The following is a 16,553-nucleotide window of genomic DNA, read 5'->3' as shown; positions in this document are numbered from 1 at the left end:
CACTTTGGTGGTAAAAACAGAGACACATTATTATCTGAATGGTGACAGATTAGGAAAAGGGGAGGTGCAACGAGATCTGGGTGTCATGGTACATCAGTCATTGAAGGTTGGCATGCAGGTACAGCAGGCGGTTAAGAAAGCAAATGGCATGTTGGCCTTCATAGCGAGGGGATTTGAGTACAGGGGCAGGGAGGTGTTACTACAGAGTTGTACAGGGCCTTGGTGAGTCCACACCTGGAGTATTGTGTACAGTTTTGGTCTCCTAACTTGAGGAAGGACATTCTTGCTATTGAGGGAGTGCAGCGAAGGTTCACCAGACTGATTCCCGGGATGGCGGGACTGACATATCAAGAAAGACTGCATCAACTGGGCTTGTATTCACTGGAGTCAGAAGAATGAGAGGGATCTTATAGAAACGTTTAAAATTCTGACGGGTTTAGACAGGTTAGATGCAGGAAGAATGTTCCCAATGTTGGGGAAGTCCAGAACCAGGGGTTACAGTCTAAGGATAAAAGGGGTAAGCCATTTACATAGAAACATAGAAACATAGAAAATAGGTGCAGGAGTAGGCCATTCAGCCCTTCTAGCCTGCACCGCCATTCAATGAGTTCATGGCTGAACATGAAACTTCAGTACCCCTTCCTGCTTTCTCGCCATAACCCTTGATCCCCCGAGTAGTAAGGACTTCATCTAACTCCCTTTTGAATATATTTAGTGAATTGGCCTCAACTACTTTCTGTGGTAGAGAATTCCACAGGTTCACCACTCTCTGGGTGAAGAAGTTTCTCCTCATCTCGGTCCTAAATGGCTTACCCCTTATCCTCAGACTGTGACCCCTGGTTCTGGACTTCCCCAACATTGGGAACATTCTTTCTGCATCTAACCTGTCTAAACCCGTCAGAATTTTAAACGTTTCTATGAGATCCCCTCTCATTCTTCTGAACTCCAGGACCGAGATGAGGAGAAACTTCTTCACCCAGAGAGTGGTGAACCTGTGGAATTCTCTACCACAGAAAGTTGCTGAGGCCAATTCACAAAATATATTCAAAAAGGAGTTAGATGTAGTCCTTACTACTAGGGGGGGTCAAGGGGTATGGCGAGAAAGCAGGAATGGGGTACTAAAGTTGCATGTTCAGCCATGAACTCATTGGCGGTGCAGGCTCGAAGGGCCGAATGACCTACTCCTGCACCTATTTTCTATGTTTCGAGGTCTATCCCAAGGCGCTTCACAGGAGTGTTATAAGACAAAACAATTAAATTTAATACCGAGCCGCATAAGAAGAAATTATGGCAGTTGGAGGTAGGTTTTGAGGAGCGTCTTAAAGGAGGAAAGCGAGGTTTAGGGTGGGAGTTCCAGAGCTTGAGGCCGAAGCAGCTGAAGGCATGGCCACCAATAGTTGAGCAGTTATAAACTGAGATGCTTAAGAAAACAGAATTTAAGGAGCGCAAGCATCTCGGAATGGTGGTGGGGGGTTCTGAGCCTGAAGGAGTTTAGAGATAGGGATGGGCGAGGGATTTGTAAACAAGGATGAGAATTTTGAAATCGAGGCGTTGCTTAACCGGGAGCCAATGTAGGTTGACGAGCACAGGGGTGACAGGTGAGCGGGACTTGGTGCAAGTTAGGACACTGGTTGCTGAGTTTTGGATGACCTCAAGTTTACGTACGGTAGAATGTGGGAGGCCAGCCAAGAGTGCATTGGAGTTAGTCAAGTCTCGAGGTAACAAAGGCATGGATGAGGGTTTCAGCAGCAGATGAGCTAAGGCAGGGGTGGAGACGGGCGATGTTTGAGGTGGAAATAGGCGATTTTGGTTATGCTGCGGATATGTGGCTGGGAGCTCATTTCAGGGTCAAATATGACACCTAGGTTGCGAACAGTCTGGTTCAGCCACAAGACAGATACTGGGAGAGGGATGGAATCGGTGGCTAGGGAACGCAGTTTGTAGCAAGGAACAAAGACAATGGCTTCGGTCTTCCCAATATTTAATTGGAGAACATTTCTGCTCATCCACTATTGGATATTGGACAAGCAGTTTGACGAGACCATGGAGGGGTCAAGAGAAGTGGTGGTGAGGTCGAGCTGGGTGTTGTCAGCGTACATGTGGAAACTAATGCCGTGTTGTCGGATGATGTCGCCAAGGGATGAAAAATTGGAGTGGCCAAGGATGGAGGACACCAGAGGTAACAATGCGGGAGTGGGAAGAGAAGCCATTGCTCGTGATTTTAATCAGGCCTTTGACAGTGTATGGCAAGAAGGGATACAGCTCATGTTCCCTCTTTCATTAAAAAAAAATTTGTACTGAGCAGGCGACAAACTCCTTTGAGCGTGACTATTAGGTCCGTGAGCAAATTTTACAACAACTTTTACAACAAGAACAACTTTTAAGCATATATGCAGTAATGCCATATTGCCACCCCACCGTCTCAAATCATGAGACAATCAGACATGGTTCTATATAAGTTTAACATAACTTCTCTGCGTTTTAAATCAATTCCAGTGCTTTATTTGCACTTTTATGGCTTTTTTTTAAACCTGCATTGCTACTTTTAATGATTTGTGAATCTATACCCCGAGATCCCTTTGCACCTCTACCCCATTTAGACTCATTGGGCCCAGGTTTGCCCCCACGCTTCGAACAGCCCAACTCCGTGAGCTGTGCCGACTTTTTAGAACAAAAACCGTGCCTAAAACTTATCTCTGTATTCTCCCCGCTGCTGGAACATTGCAGGCCCTCGGCGCAGCGCAGCACAAGCTGTGGGGGGGCGGAGCCAGGTCCCGGCGCTGAAAACAGTGCCGGGACCTCTGTACATGTGCGCTCGAGTTGCGCGCATATGCAGTAGCTCCAGGCCGCTGAGTCTTTGTGGGCGGGGCCTGATACACGCCGCCCCTCGCCCTGGCCGAATGGGCTCACTGGGACGACGAAGATCGGACTTGGGCCTCCCTCCTCTATTTCAGCTCCTGCCCCTCCCAAACAGTTTTCAGGTCCACTCCTCCCGCTCCACACCCCCCCCCCCCCCTTTCTCCTCTCCTCTCCTCACCTGGCCCCCCCTCCTCTCCTCTCTCACTTTTCCCTCTTTCTTCCCCCCCCCTCTCTTTCTTCCCCCCCCCCTCTCTTTCTTCCCCCCTCTCTTTCTTTCCCCCCCCTCTCTTTCTTCCCCCCCTCTCTTTCTTCCCCCCCTCTCTTTCTTCCCCCCCCTCTCTTTCTTCCCCCCCCTCTCTTTCTTCCCCCCCTCTCTTTCTTCCCCCCCCTCTCTTTCTTCCCCCCCTCTCTTTCTTCCCCCCCCTCTCTTTCTTCCCCCCCATCTCTTTCTTCCCCCCCTCTCTTTCTTCCCCCCCCTCTCTTTCTTCCCCCCCTCTTTTCTTCCCCCCCCTCCTTTCTTCCCCCCCCTCTCTTTCTTCCCCCCCCCTCTCTTTCTTCCCCCCCCCTCTCTTTCTTCCCCCCCCCTCCTTTCTTCCCCCCCCTCTCTTTCTTCCCCCCCCTCTCTTTCTTCCCCCCCTCTCTTTCTTCCCCCCCCTCTCTTCTTCCCCCCCTCTCTTTCTTCCCCCCCTCTCTTTCTTCCCCCCCCCTCTCTTTCTTCCCCCCCCCTCTCTTTCTTCCCCCCCCCTCTCTTTCTTCCCCCCCCTCTCTTTCTTCCCCCCCCCTCTCTTTCTTCCCCCCCCTCTCTTTTCTTCCCCCCTCTCTTTCTTCCCCCCCCTCTTTCTTCCCCCCCTCTCTTTCTTCCCCCCCCTCTCTCTTTCCCCCCCCTCTCTTTCTTCCCCCCCTCTCTTTCTTCCCCCCCTCTCTTCTTCCCCCCCCTCTCTTTCTTCCCCCCCCTCTCTTTCTTCCCCCCCCCTCTCTTTCTTCCCCCCCCTCTCTTTCTTCCCCCCCCTCTCTTTCTTCCCCCCCCTCTCTTTCTTCCCCCCTCCTCTCTTTCTTCCCCCCCCCCTCTTCTCCCCCCCTCTTTCTCCCCCCCCCTCTTTCTTCCCCCCCTCTCTTTCTTCCCCCCCCTCTCTTTCTTCCCCCCCCTCTCTTTCTTCCCCCCCCTCTCTTTCTTCCCCCCCCTCTCTTTCTTCCCCCCCCTCTCTTTCTTCCCCCCCTCTCTTTCTTCCCCCCCCTCTCTTTCTTTCCCCCCCTCTCTTTCTTCCCCCCCCCTCTCTTTCTTCCCCCCCCTCTCTTTCTTCCCCCCCCTCTCTTTCTTCCCCCCCCTCTCTTTCTTCCCCCCCCTCTCTTTCTTCCCCCCCCTCTCTTTCTTCCCCCCCCTCTCTTTCTTCCCCCCCCTCTCTTTCTTCCCCCCCCTCTCTTTCTCCCCCCCCCTCTTCTTTCTTCCCCCCCCTCTCTTTCTTCCCCCCCCTCTCTTTCTTCCCCCCCCCTCTCTTTCTTCCCCCCCCCTCTCTTTCTTCCCCCCCCCTCTCTTTCTTCCCCCCCCGGGCCCCCGGGGGGGCACCCCCCCCCCCCACACACACACAGCACTCACACCCCACACATCCCCCCCCACACAACAACCCCCCTCACTCTTCTTTACCCCCCCACACATTCTTCCCCCCTCTCTTCTTTCCCCCCTCTCTATCTACCCCCCCACTCTCACCCCCCCTCTCATTCTTCCCCCCCTCTCTTACTCCCCCCCACTCTTCTACCTTCCCCCCCCCTCTCTTTCTCCCCCCACTCTTTCATCCCCCCCCTCTCTTTCTTCCCCCCCCTCTCTTTCTTCCCCCCCCTCTCTTCTTCCCCCCCCTCTTTCTTCCCCCCTCTCTTTCTTCCCCCCTCTCTTTCTTCCCCCCCCTCATTCTTCTCCCCCCTCTCTTTCTTCCCCCCCCTCTCTTTCTTCCCCCCCCCCTCTTTCTTCTCCCCCCTCTCTTTCTTCCCCCCCCTCTCTTTCTTCCCCCCCCTCTCTTTCTTCCCCCCCTCTCTTTCTTCCCCCCCCTCTCTTTCTTCCCCCCCCTCTCTTTCTTCCCCCCCCTCTCTTTCTTCCCCCCCTCTCTTTCTTCCCCCCCCCTCTCTTTCTTCCCCCCCTCTCTTTCTTCCCCCCCCTCTCTTTCTTCCCCCCCCTCTCTTTCTTCCCCCCCCTCTCTTTCTTCCCCCCCCTCTCTTTCTTCCCCCCCCTCTCTTTCTTCCCCCCCCTCTCTTTCTTCCCCCCCCTCTCTTTCTTCCCCCCCCTCTCTTTCTTCCCCCCCCTCTCTTTCTTCCCCCCCCTCTCTTTCTTCCCCCCCCTCTCTTTCTTCCCCCCCCTCTCTTTCTTCCCCCCCCTCTCTTTCTTCCCCCCCCTCTCTTTCTTCCCCCCCCTCTCTTTCTTCCCCCCCCTCTCTTTCTTCCCCCCCTCTCTTTCTTCCCCCCCTCTCTTTCTTCCCCCCCTCTCTTTCTTCCCCCCCCTCTCTTTCTTCCCCCCCCTCTCTTTCTTCCCCCCCCTCTCTTTCTTCCCCCCCCTCTCTTTCTTCCCCCCCCTCTCTTTCTTCCCCCCCCTCTCTTTCTTCCCCCCCCTCTCTTTCTTCCCCCCCCTCTCTTTCTTCCCCCCCCTCTCTTTCTTCCCCCCCCTCTCTTTCTTCCCCCCCCTCTCTTTCTTCCCCCCCCTCTCTTTCTTCCCCCCCCTCTCTTTCTTCCCCCCCCTCTCTTTCTTCCCCCCCCTCTCTTTCTTCCCCCCCCTCTCTTTCTTCCCCCCCTCTCTTTCTTCCCCCCCCCTCTCTTTCTTCCCCCCCCTCTCTTTCTTCCCCCCCCCTCTCTTTCTTCCCCCCCCCTCTCTTTCTTCCCCCCCCCTCTCTTTCTTCCCCCCCCCTCTCTTTCTTCCCCCCCCTCTCTTTCTTCCCCCCTCTCTTTCTTCCCCCCTCTCTTTCTTCCCCCCCTCTCTTTCTTCCCCCCCTCTCTTTCTTCCCCCCCTCTCTTTCTTCCCCCCTCTCTTTCTTCCCCCCCCTCTCTTTCTTTCCCCCCCCCTCTCTTTCTTTCCCCCCCCCTCTCTTTCTTCCCCCCCCCCTCTCTCTCTCTCTGTCTGCCTATCTCTCTCTCTGTCTGCCTATCTCTCTCTCTGTCTGCCTATCTCTCTCCCTCTGTCCCAGCCTCTCTCTCTCTCCTTTTGATCCTCGCTCTTCTCACTACCACCCCAACAGATCCAGTTTGGTATGTGCTGCAGGCTGCAACGGTGGGGCTACTGCGCATGCGTTGCTGCAGCAAACCCGCGCATGTGCAAATGGGATCTGGTGCATATCTCTGATACCGTGCATGCGCCGAGGGCCGAAAAGTCATTGTTGGTTGATCAGGCCGTTCCAGCTGCTGGCATTTCAATTCAACTGTGTGTCAACTCGAGGATTAGTGCGCAGCTTCGAAGGAACAGTGGATAGTGCGTGTCTTAAGAATGTTTAGTATTCCTGAGAAACGTGTCAAATTGATGGAAGACATCTATATAATAAGTCCCTGAGAGCTGTTGGAGTGGACAGGAAACTGATGGATTGGTTTAGATCAACAGTTGGGGTGAGGCAAGGATGCACATTATTGCCTGATTTATTTAATGTAATATTGGAAACCGTAATCAATCTTGTGCTAAAATATCATAGTGGAGGAGGCTCCTTGTGTGGCAAGATTTTTAAAAATCTCAAGATTTGCTGATATTGAACTTACTCAAACAGATTTACAGAGACTAACTGATGAGGTGTACATGGAGAGTAGTTGGATTACAGATTAACATAAAAAAGACTGGTCATGTCATTTGGGAAACATCAGGAAGATGTACACATTTCATTTGGAGAAGATGCAGTTGAACAGGTGGAAAAGTTTGTATACCTTGGTGGGTAAGGTTCAGAAAATAGGAGTCGTAAAGAAGACATCAAAAGAAGGAATTCACTTCTTTTGCTTCAGTAAAAATAAGCAGGCTATGACAAGGGTAGTCGTAGTAATAATGCTGAAAAAACCGTTTCAGGCCAGCAGTAAATCGGAGATGCCAGGAACAATATTATGTGGTAGAACTGGCCAGGAAGCGGTTAGATACCAGGCTGCGTGCCAGAGTTTAGGCCTGATAGCCCAGGGATTCGCCGGGTTCCGTGCGAGCCACGAATAGGTCAGAATGCAGCAGTTTTAGGTGCAATGGGCTAAGCAGGAAGGCCTCAGGTGAGCTGAATGCAGCTGTGCAGGGATTAAAAATAAAAATAATAAGGAGCCTTGCATGTCAAGGAGCTGTTTGGGCTGCTGGCCCCGTCGATGAGGTAGTTGGGCGGGCACCCCCGCCAAGGAGGTATTTGGGCAGGCCCACTTGATTCGTGGAGGAACTGTTCAGGCCGGCGAGTCCCGTCGCGGAGGAGGTGTTCGGGCGGGCCGGCGAGGAGGCCCCGAGGTAAGGGCAGCGGCGGCGAGGTCCGAGATTGGGCAGCAGCGGGGTCCCAGTGTTGGCGGGTCTGGATTCTGGAACATTTTACGGATTCTGGATTACCCTGCCACCGATCGCTCCGTATTCCGGAACTCCCGATTTTCAATGCTGCACCTGTATACGTATGCAATCTGAAGTGTGATGGATAAAATGCACATCTTTTGCAGTAGCTGATTTTCCATGGTGTTGCTTACAGTAAGTTTGATGTGCTGCTTCATAAAAACAGGTACATTGCACGTTAAAATGCTATAATGTGCTATTCTACTGCTTGCGCGAAGCTATGTCACTTAAGGCTCGTAAGACATAATTGCTGTTGGATAAATACTGGGTAAGCTTATAAAACATTAACAAGCTGCAGACATTGTAGCCCCTGTATTTCTATTGCTGGCAAGATTGTACATTCCCAAAGATTGCCTTTTTATTTACACTTTATTTTCCTCCAAATATGACACAGAAATATTCAATTGTTTGTGACCTCTGAAGTGCAATGGACAAGAAGTATATACATAGATAATCTTTTTAATTGTATAGCCTCATTGATCACCTGTGATGTTGCACATGAGTAGTTCAGACCAGATGTGGTCTTCAGGTGAAGCAGGGTTAGAAGCTAGGTGCACAGACATAATTCAGTCTCCATTTTAAGATAAAATATTCTCTCATTTTTATATTTCCATTTTAAATTCCTATGTCCACATTTATAATATGATTTTTTTTACATTAAAGGCACGATATAAATGTAAGTCGCTGCTGGAATGTGAAAATAGGAAGTATGCACTTCTTGAAGGAGTTTTGACAAAAGTTTCAAAGAATTCAATTTTGAGAGAGTGCGGCTGATAATGTGATGATGGACACCTTGGGCCGGATTTTCAGCTTTCGGGGTTTTTCAGCGAAAACGGTTACAATATGTGAAACTTAGCGTTTTCGCTGCACTACTGTTTTTAGCCTGAACTTTCAGCCTTTGTGTCAGCGCATGGGGCGCATCGGTAAGGGAGGTGTTGCACAAGCATTCGCGGCGTAAAACGCGAGTTTCGGCAACTTTAGTCCGGGGCCAGGAGCACTGCAAGAGAGGCCTTGGGAGGGGGGAGAAAAGAAAAAAGCATTCCAAAAATGTTTACAAGACCCTTAACTATGTAATCGCTGCAAACAAATTAAAAAATAAAAACTTTAACTTGCCTTTTTTGCAGCATTTCATACTTAGCGCTGCTGGCAGGGTTGCACCAACAGGTTCGACCTGTCGCTATTCTGGGCGTGGCGTGAGGGTCGGGAGAGTGCTGAAACTTGGACGCAAATGCAATCCGAGTCTTTGCACGTCGGCGCACCTCTTCCTGGTGGTACTTGAAAGTGCCGCTGCAAACAGATACCCGAGGATCTCGCCCGGGCTTTGTGGAGGGTCAAATCGCAGCGAAAACCCACTCGAAAATTCGGCCCTCCTAATGTACTTTCAAAGCATCGGCATTCTCCACATTATTGAGCATAGAGGCCTGATGGGATCAGTGCTGCCAATGCAGCCAGTCAGTGTAAAGCATGTTCGCATCCATTATCCTGCACTGTCAACTTAATTTCGGCACAAGCACAATAACACATCCAGGAAACTGGTTTCAGTGGTCTCATTTTTAGATTCCCTTGAAGCAAGTGTTTTTAATTGTTTGCGAGATTGCAAATAATTAGTGTTTCTCGTACATTAGCAAAATAAAATAGGTCGCCCAGCTGCATATATCTTTGTAAGCAATGGTTGCTTTTGAATTCTCAGCATAAATTTTTTTTAAAAGAGGTGCTGTACTTATTCGTCCATACAAATCTATATTTCTCTTTACCTAAAAAAAAAAATTATTAAAATTACGCTGTAGCTGGTTTTAAAATCTTTTGGAAAAGATACCCTTAAGTTGCATGAATAAAGTTAAGCGATGAAAAATTAATATATAAATTAAGGAACAAGTAATAATGTAGGTAATTTGTGGTTTTCACGGATATTGGACAGAGTTGCTGAATTTGACCAAAAGCAGAAGGAAAAATTGGAATAGATAATAAACAGAATTAGATGTAATTCATTTACTGTAAATCTGTGGTCCTGATAATACATTGTGTGTCATAAGGCATAGGATCTTCAACTTGCCATGAGCAATGACATGGGAGATCCATTTTTAAGCATGCAGTTTAAAAATAATTTTTCATCATGCAATTTTTATTATTTTAGGATATGTGCGTGCAATATAGAAGTATTACATGAATGTACCCACATCTGCCTTTATTGAAAACTCAGACTTCATAAGGTATTTTAAGACTGTGAGGTGTCTTAAAAATGCAATAGCTTGTCTTGGCTTTTATTATCACAGATTTTGATTTATTTTCTTTTGTGCAGGCTTTTAAACACAACTATAAAGTTGTATTTCGTGAACCAGATACCTGGTGGAAGTTTAAACCACGGGAGCTTGAACGGTGAGATTACCTTTTTTTCCCCGTCTTGGTGATGTGAAGTTATGGCAGCACTAGTTACTTTGCTCATGATCCATTAACCTGAAGGAAAGTTAGTAATTTGTCACATTATGACCCAAAGTGCTTCACATCCAATAATTATTTGTGAAGTAAAGTCACTGTCATGTCGGAAAGCTCGGCCTACGATTTGCACACAGTGAGGTCCCACCAAAAATAAATTAATTAAATGACCAGGCAACTTGTTTTTGGTGGTGTTGGTTGAAGAATAAACACTTGGAGAACTCCCTGGTTCTGTTCGAATGATTCCATGGTATTTTAATATTCATCTGATCAAGTAGATCGGGCCCTGGTTTAACATCTCTTCTGAAAGATGGCACCTTTGATAGTGCAGTACTCCATTAAAGTGTGTGCTTAAAACTTGGACTGAGGTGTAAGTGCTATCAACTGTGCCAAGCTAAAGTGGTAAAACCACTTTTAAAATGGTCCTTTTGGTGCCTGAACAATAAGATCCACATCAGAGGAACACTTCGGATGTTTTACAGACAATCCAACCAAACACAGTAATAATCACAATGGTACATTAACCATTCTTGTTTTTGTGCTGATATCGAAAATGTTAAAATATACTTGGAATGCTTCGAAGTCATCCAAAAAAACAATGTTCTAACAAAGCATGGCAAAATTGCACCATCTGAAGAGCAGTTTGTAGGTTAAAATGGTGGCACTTTTTCGGTTTCCTCTGCAGAGTGTGGTTTCATTTATGTTCAGTTTGTGCTATCACAAAGTCAAAATGTCAGATCCTATTCCTTAAAGCTTTTCACTACATATAACAGCTAAAATGTTGTGAAATGTGGTGGTCTCTCATCATAAGTTGCTTCTGTAAAATATGATGTTTATTCAAAAACATTTAAAAAAAAAAAAAAACTTTTTTTTAGGTTGCATATCCTGGATACCACATACAATTTGCATGTGCTGTATAAAATCTGCCCAGATAGTTTACCATGTACTCTCACATACCCTTGCAACAGAAATCATCAGTTTTTCAATCCATGCGTCAGCTTGTCAGCGTTTTGCAATTAAAAAAAATCATTGGGATTGGAGATTAGTTCATATTAACAATCAGATCAGTTGGAAGTCATAACTGGTGGCTGTCAGAACCACACCACCTATATTAGAATGGGCAATGTCCACAAGGAAAAATGAAGTGACATTAATGATTTACATTAAATTCAAGAGCTGTTAAAGAACAACCCAAGGTGCTTCACAGCAAAGCAGATGGAAAATGGATGCCGAATATAGGAATGGAGAGATTTGGAGGGCTGACCAAAAGCTTGGGTGAAGAGATGGGGTTTGAGAAGATTTTTAAGGAGGAGAGAAGAATGGAGTGGTGTAGAAAGAGTTTTCCAGACAAGACACAGATGGTTGAAGGCACTGCTGCTAGCAGTGGAGTGAAGGGAGGGAAAGATGCACTCGAGGCTGGAGCCAGAGGAAAGGAGTGTTTGGAGAGTGGTATGGAACTAGAAGAGGTTGTGGAGTTAGGGTCGGGTAAGGCCATAGCGGAGGTTGATGAGGATTTAAAATTTGAGGCTTTGCAAGATGGGAAACCAGCTTAGATTGTGTAAAGTTAGGATGATTTCTAAACAGGAACTAGTGCAGGGCAGAGTTACGGACACATGTTTGAGTTTGTAGAAGATGGTGGATGTGCTGCCAGCAAGAAGAGTGTAGGAGTCGTCAAGTGTACAGTTGACACAGGATTTCAGCAGCAGAGAGATAGAGGTGGTTGGTATTGCAAGGGTGGGTGTAAATGATCTGAGTGATGGAGGGGACATGGAGTCTGGAGCTCAGCTCTGGGTCAAACAGAATGCTGAGGTTGCTAACCATGAGGTTCAACCTGAGAAAAGAAAATGGAATCAGTGGCAAGGGAGTGCAGTTTGGGGCGGAAGCCAATGATGGTTGCTTCAGTCTTCACGATATTGAAGTTGGGATTCATCCAAGACTGGATGTTGGACAAGCAGTCTCACGGCACAGAGGCAACAGACGGGTCACGAGAAGTTGTTGAGAGTTAGATCTGGGTGTCCGATCTCGCCTACACATGGAAAGTGGTTCCATATCTGTGGAAGATGTAGCCTAGGGACAGCACTTGGATGAGGCAGAAAAAAAGACCAAGGATGGATCCTTGGGAGTATTTTGCGGAAGGAGATACCTTATCATAAGATGCTGAGAGGCTGTTTCCCCTGGCTGGAGAGTCTAGAACTAGGGGGCATAGTCTCAGGATATGAGGTCAGCCATCTAGGACAGAGATGAGAAATTTCTTCACTCAGAGGGTTGTGAATCTTTGGAACTCTACCCCAGAGGGCTGTGGATGTTTACTTGTTCAGTATATTCAAGGCTGAGATCGATAGACTTTTGGACTCCAGAGGAATCGAGGGTTATGGGGATCATAGAATCATAGAAATGTACAGCATGGAAGGAGGCCATTACGGCCCATCGTGTTTGCGCCGGCCGACAGAGATATCCAGCCTAATCCCACTTTCCAGCTCTTGGTTCGTAGCATTGTAGGTTACGACACTTTATGTGCTTATCCAAGTACTTTTTAAAATGTGGTCAGGGTTTCTGTCTCTACCACCCTTTCAGCCAGTGAGTTCCAGACCTCCGCCACCCTGTGGATAAAAAATGTTCCCCTCAAATCCCCTCTAAACCTCCTACCAATTGCTTTACATCTATGCCCCTTGGTTGTTGACCCCTCTGCTAAGGGAAATAGGTCCTTCCTATCCACTATATCTAGGCCCCTCATCATTTTAAACACCTCAATAAGGTCTCCCCTCAGCCTCCTCCATTGCAAAGAAAGCAAACCCAGCCTATCCAATCTTTCTTCACAGCTAAAATTCTTCCGTCGAAGCAACATCCTCGTAAATCTCCTCTGTATACTCTGTAGTGCAATCACATCTTTCCTGTGATGTGGCCAGAACTGCACGCAGTAATCTAGCTGTGGCTGACCTCGTGTATTATACAGTTCAAGCATAGAAAATAGGTGCAGGACTACGCCATTTGGCCCTTCGAGCTTGTACCACCATTCAATATGATCATGGCTGATCATGCAACTTCAGTACCCCATTCCTGCTTTCTCTCCATACCCGTTGATCCCTTTAGCTGTAAGGACCACATCGAACTCCCTTTTGAATATATCTAACAAACTGGCCTCAACAACTTTCTGTGGTAGAGAATTCCATAGGTTCACAATTCTCTGAGTGAAGAAGTTTCTCTTCATCTCGGTCCTAAATGGCTTACCCCTTATCCTTAAACTGTGTCCCCTGGTTCTGAACTTCCCCAACATCGGGAACATTTTTCCTGCATCTAACCTGTCCAATCCCGTCAGAATTTTATATGTTTCTATGAGATCCCCTCTCATTCACCTAAATTCCAGTGAACATAAGCCTAGTCGATCTAGTCTTTCTTCATATATCAGTCCTGCCATCCCGAGAATCAGTCTGGTGAACCTTCGCTGCACTCTCCCAATAGCAAGAATGTCCTTCCTCAGATTAGGAGACCAAAACTGCACACAATAACTGAAGGTGTGGTCTCACCAAGGCCCTGTACAACTGCAGTAAGACCTATCTGCTCCTATACTCAAATCCTTGCTATGAAGGCCAGCATGCTATTTGCTTTCTTTACTGCCTGCTGTACCTGCATGCCTACCTTCAATGACTGATGTGCCATGACATCCAGGTCTCGTTGCACCTCCCCTTTTACTAATCTGTCACCATTCAGCTAATAATCTGCCTTCCTGATTTTGCCACCAAAGTGGATAACCTCACACTTATCCACATTATACTGCATCTGCCATATATTTGCACACTCACCTAACCTGTCGAAGTCCCCTTGCAGCCTCCTAGCATCCTCCTCGCAGCTCGCACTGCCACCCAGCGTAGTGTCATCTGCAAACGTGGAGATATTACACTCAATTCCTTCATCTAAATCATTGATGTATATTGTAAATAGCTGAGGTCCCAACACTGAGCCCTGCGGCACCCCACAAGTCACTGCCTGCCATTCTGAAAAGGACCCGTTTATCCCGACTCTCTGCTTCCTGCCTGCCAACCATTTCTCTATCCACGTCAATACATTACCCCCAATACCATGTGCTTTAATTTTGCACACCAATCTCTTGTGTGGGACCTTGTCAAAAGCCTTTTGAAAGTCCAAATACACCACACCCACTGGTTCTCCCTTGTCCACTCTACTAGTTACATCCTCAAAAAATTCCAGAAGATTTGTCAAGCATGATTTCCCTTTCACAAATCCATGCTGACTTGGACCGATCCTGTCGCTGCTTTCCAAATGCGCTGCTATTACATCTTTAATAATTGATTCCAACATTTTCTCCACCACCGATGTCAGGCTAACTCCCTGTTTTTCCCTGTTTTCTCTCTTTCTCCTTTTTTTAAAAAGTGTGGTTGCATTAGCTACCCTCCAATCCATAGGAACTGAACCAGAATCCATGGATTGTTGGAAAATGACCACCAATGCATCCACTATTTCTAGGCCACTTCCTTAAGTAATCTGGGATGCAGACTATCAGGCCCTGGGGATTTATCAGCCTTCAGTCCCTTCAATTTCCCTAACACCATTTCCTGACCAATAAGGATTTCCCTCAGTTCCCCCTTCGTGCTCGACCATCGGTCCACTAGTATTTTCGGGAGGTTATTTGTGTCTTCCTGAGTGAAGCCAAAACCTAAGTACTTGTTCAATTGGTCTGCCATTTCCTTATTCCCCATTATGAATTCACCTGATTCTGACTGCAAGGGACCTACATTTGTCTTCACTAATATTTTTGTCTGTAAAAGCTTCTATAGATACGTGAAGTCAGTTTTTATGTTCCCTGCAAGCTTACTTTCATACTCTATTTTTCCCTTCCTAATTAAACCTTTCGTCCTACTCTGCTGAATTCTAAATTTCTCCCAGTCCTCAGGTTTGCTGCTTTTTCTGGCCAATTTATATGCCTCTTGGATTTAACACTTTCCCTTGTTAGCCACGGTTGAGCCACCTTCCCTTTTTTATTCTTATGCCACACAGATGAACAATTGTTGGTTGTAGTTAATCCATGTGTTCTTTAAATGTCTGCCATTGCCTATCCACAGTCAACCCTTTAAGTATCTTTGGCGAGTCTATCCTAGCCAATTCACGTCTCATACCATCGAAGTTACCTTTCTTTAAGTTCAGGACCCGAGTCTCTGAATTAACTGTGTCACTCTCCATCTTCATGAAGAATTCTACCATATTATGGTCACTCTTCCCCATGACCAGATTGCTAATTAATCCCCTCGTTACACAAGACCCAGTTGAGGATGGCCGCCTCTCTCGTTGGTTCCTCGACATACTGGTCGAGAAAACCATCCCTATTACGCTCCAGGAAATCCTCCTCCACTGTATTGCTACCAGTTTGGTTAGCCCAATCAAAATGCAGATTAAAATCACCCACAATAACTGCTGTACCCTTATTGCATGCATCCCTAATTTCTTGTTTGATGCCATCCCCAACCTCCCTACTACTGTTTGGTCATCTGTACACAACTCCCACTAACGTTTTCTGCCCTTTGGTGTTTCGCAGCTCTACCCATATAGATTCCACATCATCCAAGCTAATGGCTTCCGTACTATTGTGTTAATCTCCTCTTTAACCAGTAACGCTACCCCACCTCCTTTTCCTTCCTGTCTGTCCTTCCTGAATATTGAATACCCCTGGATGTTGAGTTCCCAGCCTTGGTTACCTTGGAGCCATTTCTCCGTAATCCCAATTACATCATATCCGTTAACAGCTATCTGCGCAGTCAATTCATCCAGCTTATTACGAATGCTCCTCGCATTGAGACTCCGAGCCTTCAGGCTTGTTTTTTTAACACTGTCTTTGTCCTTTTAGAATTATGTTGTAATGTGGCCCTTCTTCATTTTTGCCCTTGATTTCTCTGCTCTCCACTCTTGCTTTTCTCCTTCCTACCTTTTGCTTCTGTCCCCTTTTTACTTTCCTCTGCCTCCCTGCATAGATTCCCATCCCCCTGCCTTTAAACCCTCCCCAACAGCACGAGCAAACATTCCCCCATGGACATCGGTTCTGGTCCTGCCCACGGTTTCTACTGGTCCCACCTCCCCCAGAACTGGTTCCAATGTCCCAGGAATTTGAATCCCTCCCCCTTGCACCATTCCTCAAGCCATGTATTCATCTGAGCTATCCTGCAATTCCTACTCTGATTAGCATGTGGCATTGGTAGCAATCCTGAGATTACTACCTTTTGAGGTCCTACTTTTTAATTTAGCTCCTAGCACCCTAAATTGAGCTTGTAGGACCTCATCCTGTTTTTTACTTATATCGTTGGTACCTGTATGTACCACGACAGCTGGCTGTTCACCCTCCCCCTCCAGAATGTGCTGCAGCCACTCCGAGACATCCTTGACCCTTGCACCAGGGAGGCAAATATCATCCTGGAGTCTCGTTTACGGCCGCAGAAATGCCTATCTATTCCCCTTACAATAGAATCCCCTATCACTATAGCTCTCCCACTCTTTTTCCTGCCCTCCTGAGCAGTAGAGCCACCCCTCGTGCCATGGACTTGGCTGCTGCTGCCTTCCCCTGATGAACCATCTCCCCCCAAAGTACCCAAGGTGGTGTATCTGTTTTGGAGGGAGATGACCGCAGTGAAGCCCTGCACTACCTTCCTACTCCTGCTCTGCCTGATGGTCAGCCATTCCCTATCTGGCTGTGTAACCTTTACGTGCGGTGTGACCAACTCACTAAATATGC

The 16,553-nt window shown here is 47.5% G+C and overlaps 1 protein-coding gene across 3 annotated transcripts in view; it reads left to right on the top strand.

Moving 5' to 3' along the window:
• The window catches only part of n4bp2 (NEDD4 binding protein 2), a 141,601-nt gene that overhangs the window by 33,234 nt on the left and 91,814 nt on the right, over window positions 1-16,553 (top strand). For all 3 annotated transcript variants that reach the window (XM_070870377.1, XM_070870374.1, XM_070870375.1), the window contains exon 5: window positions 9,684-9,760. In XM_070870377.1, coding sequence (XP_070726478.1) covers window positions 9,684-9,760 — 77 coding nt within the window. The remainder of the gene's footprint in view (window positions 1-9,683; window positions 9,761-16,553) is intronic.

Source organism: Pristiophorus japonicus, chromosome 2 (genome assembly GCF_044704955.1).
Source record: "Pristiophorus japonicus isolate sPriJap1 chromosome 2, sPriJap1.hap1, whole genome shotgun sequence".
Lineage (NCBI taxonomy): Eukaryota > Metazoa > Chordata > Chondrichthyes > Pristiophoridae > Pristiophorus > Pristiophorus japonicus.
The sequence above is the reverse complement of the archived record's forward strand: the minus strand, read 5'-3'. Positions and strand labels throughout refer to the sequence as shown.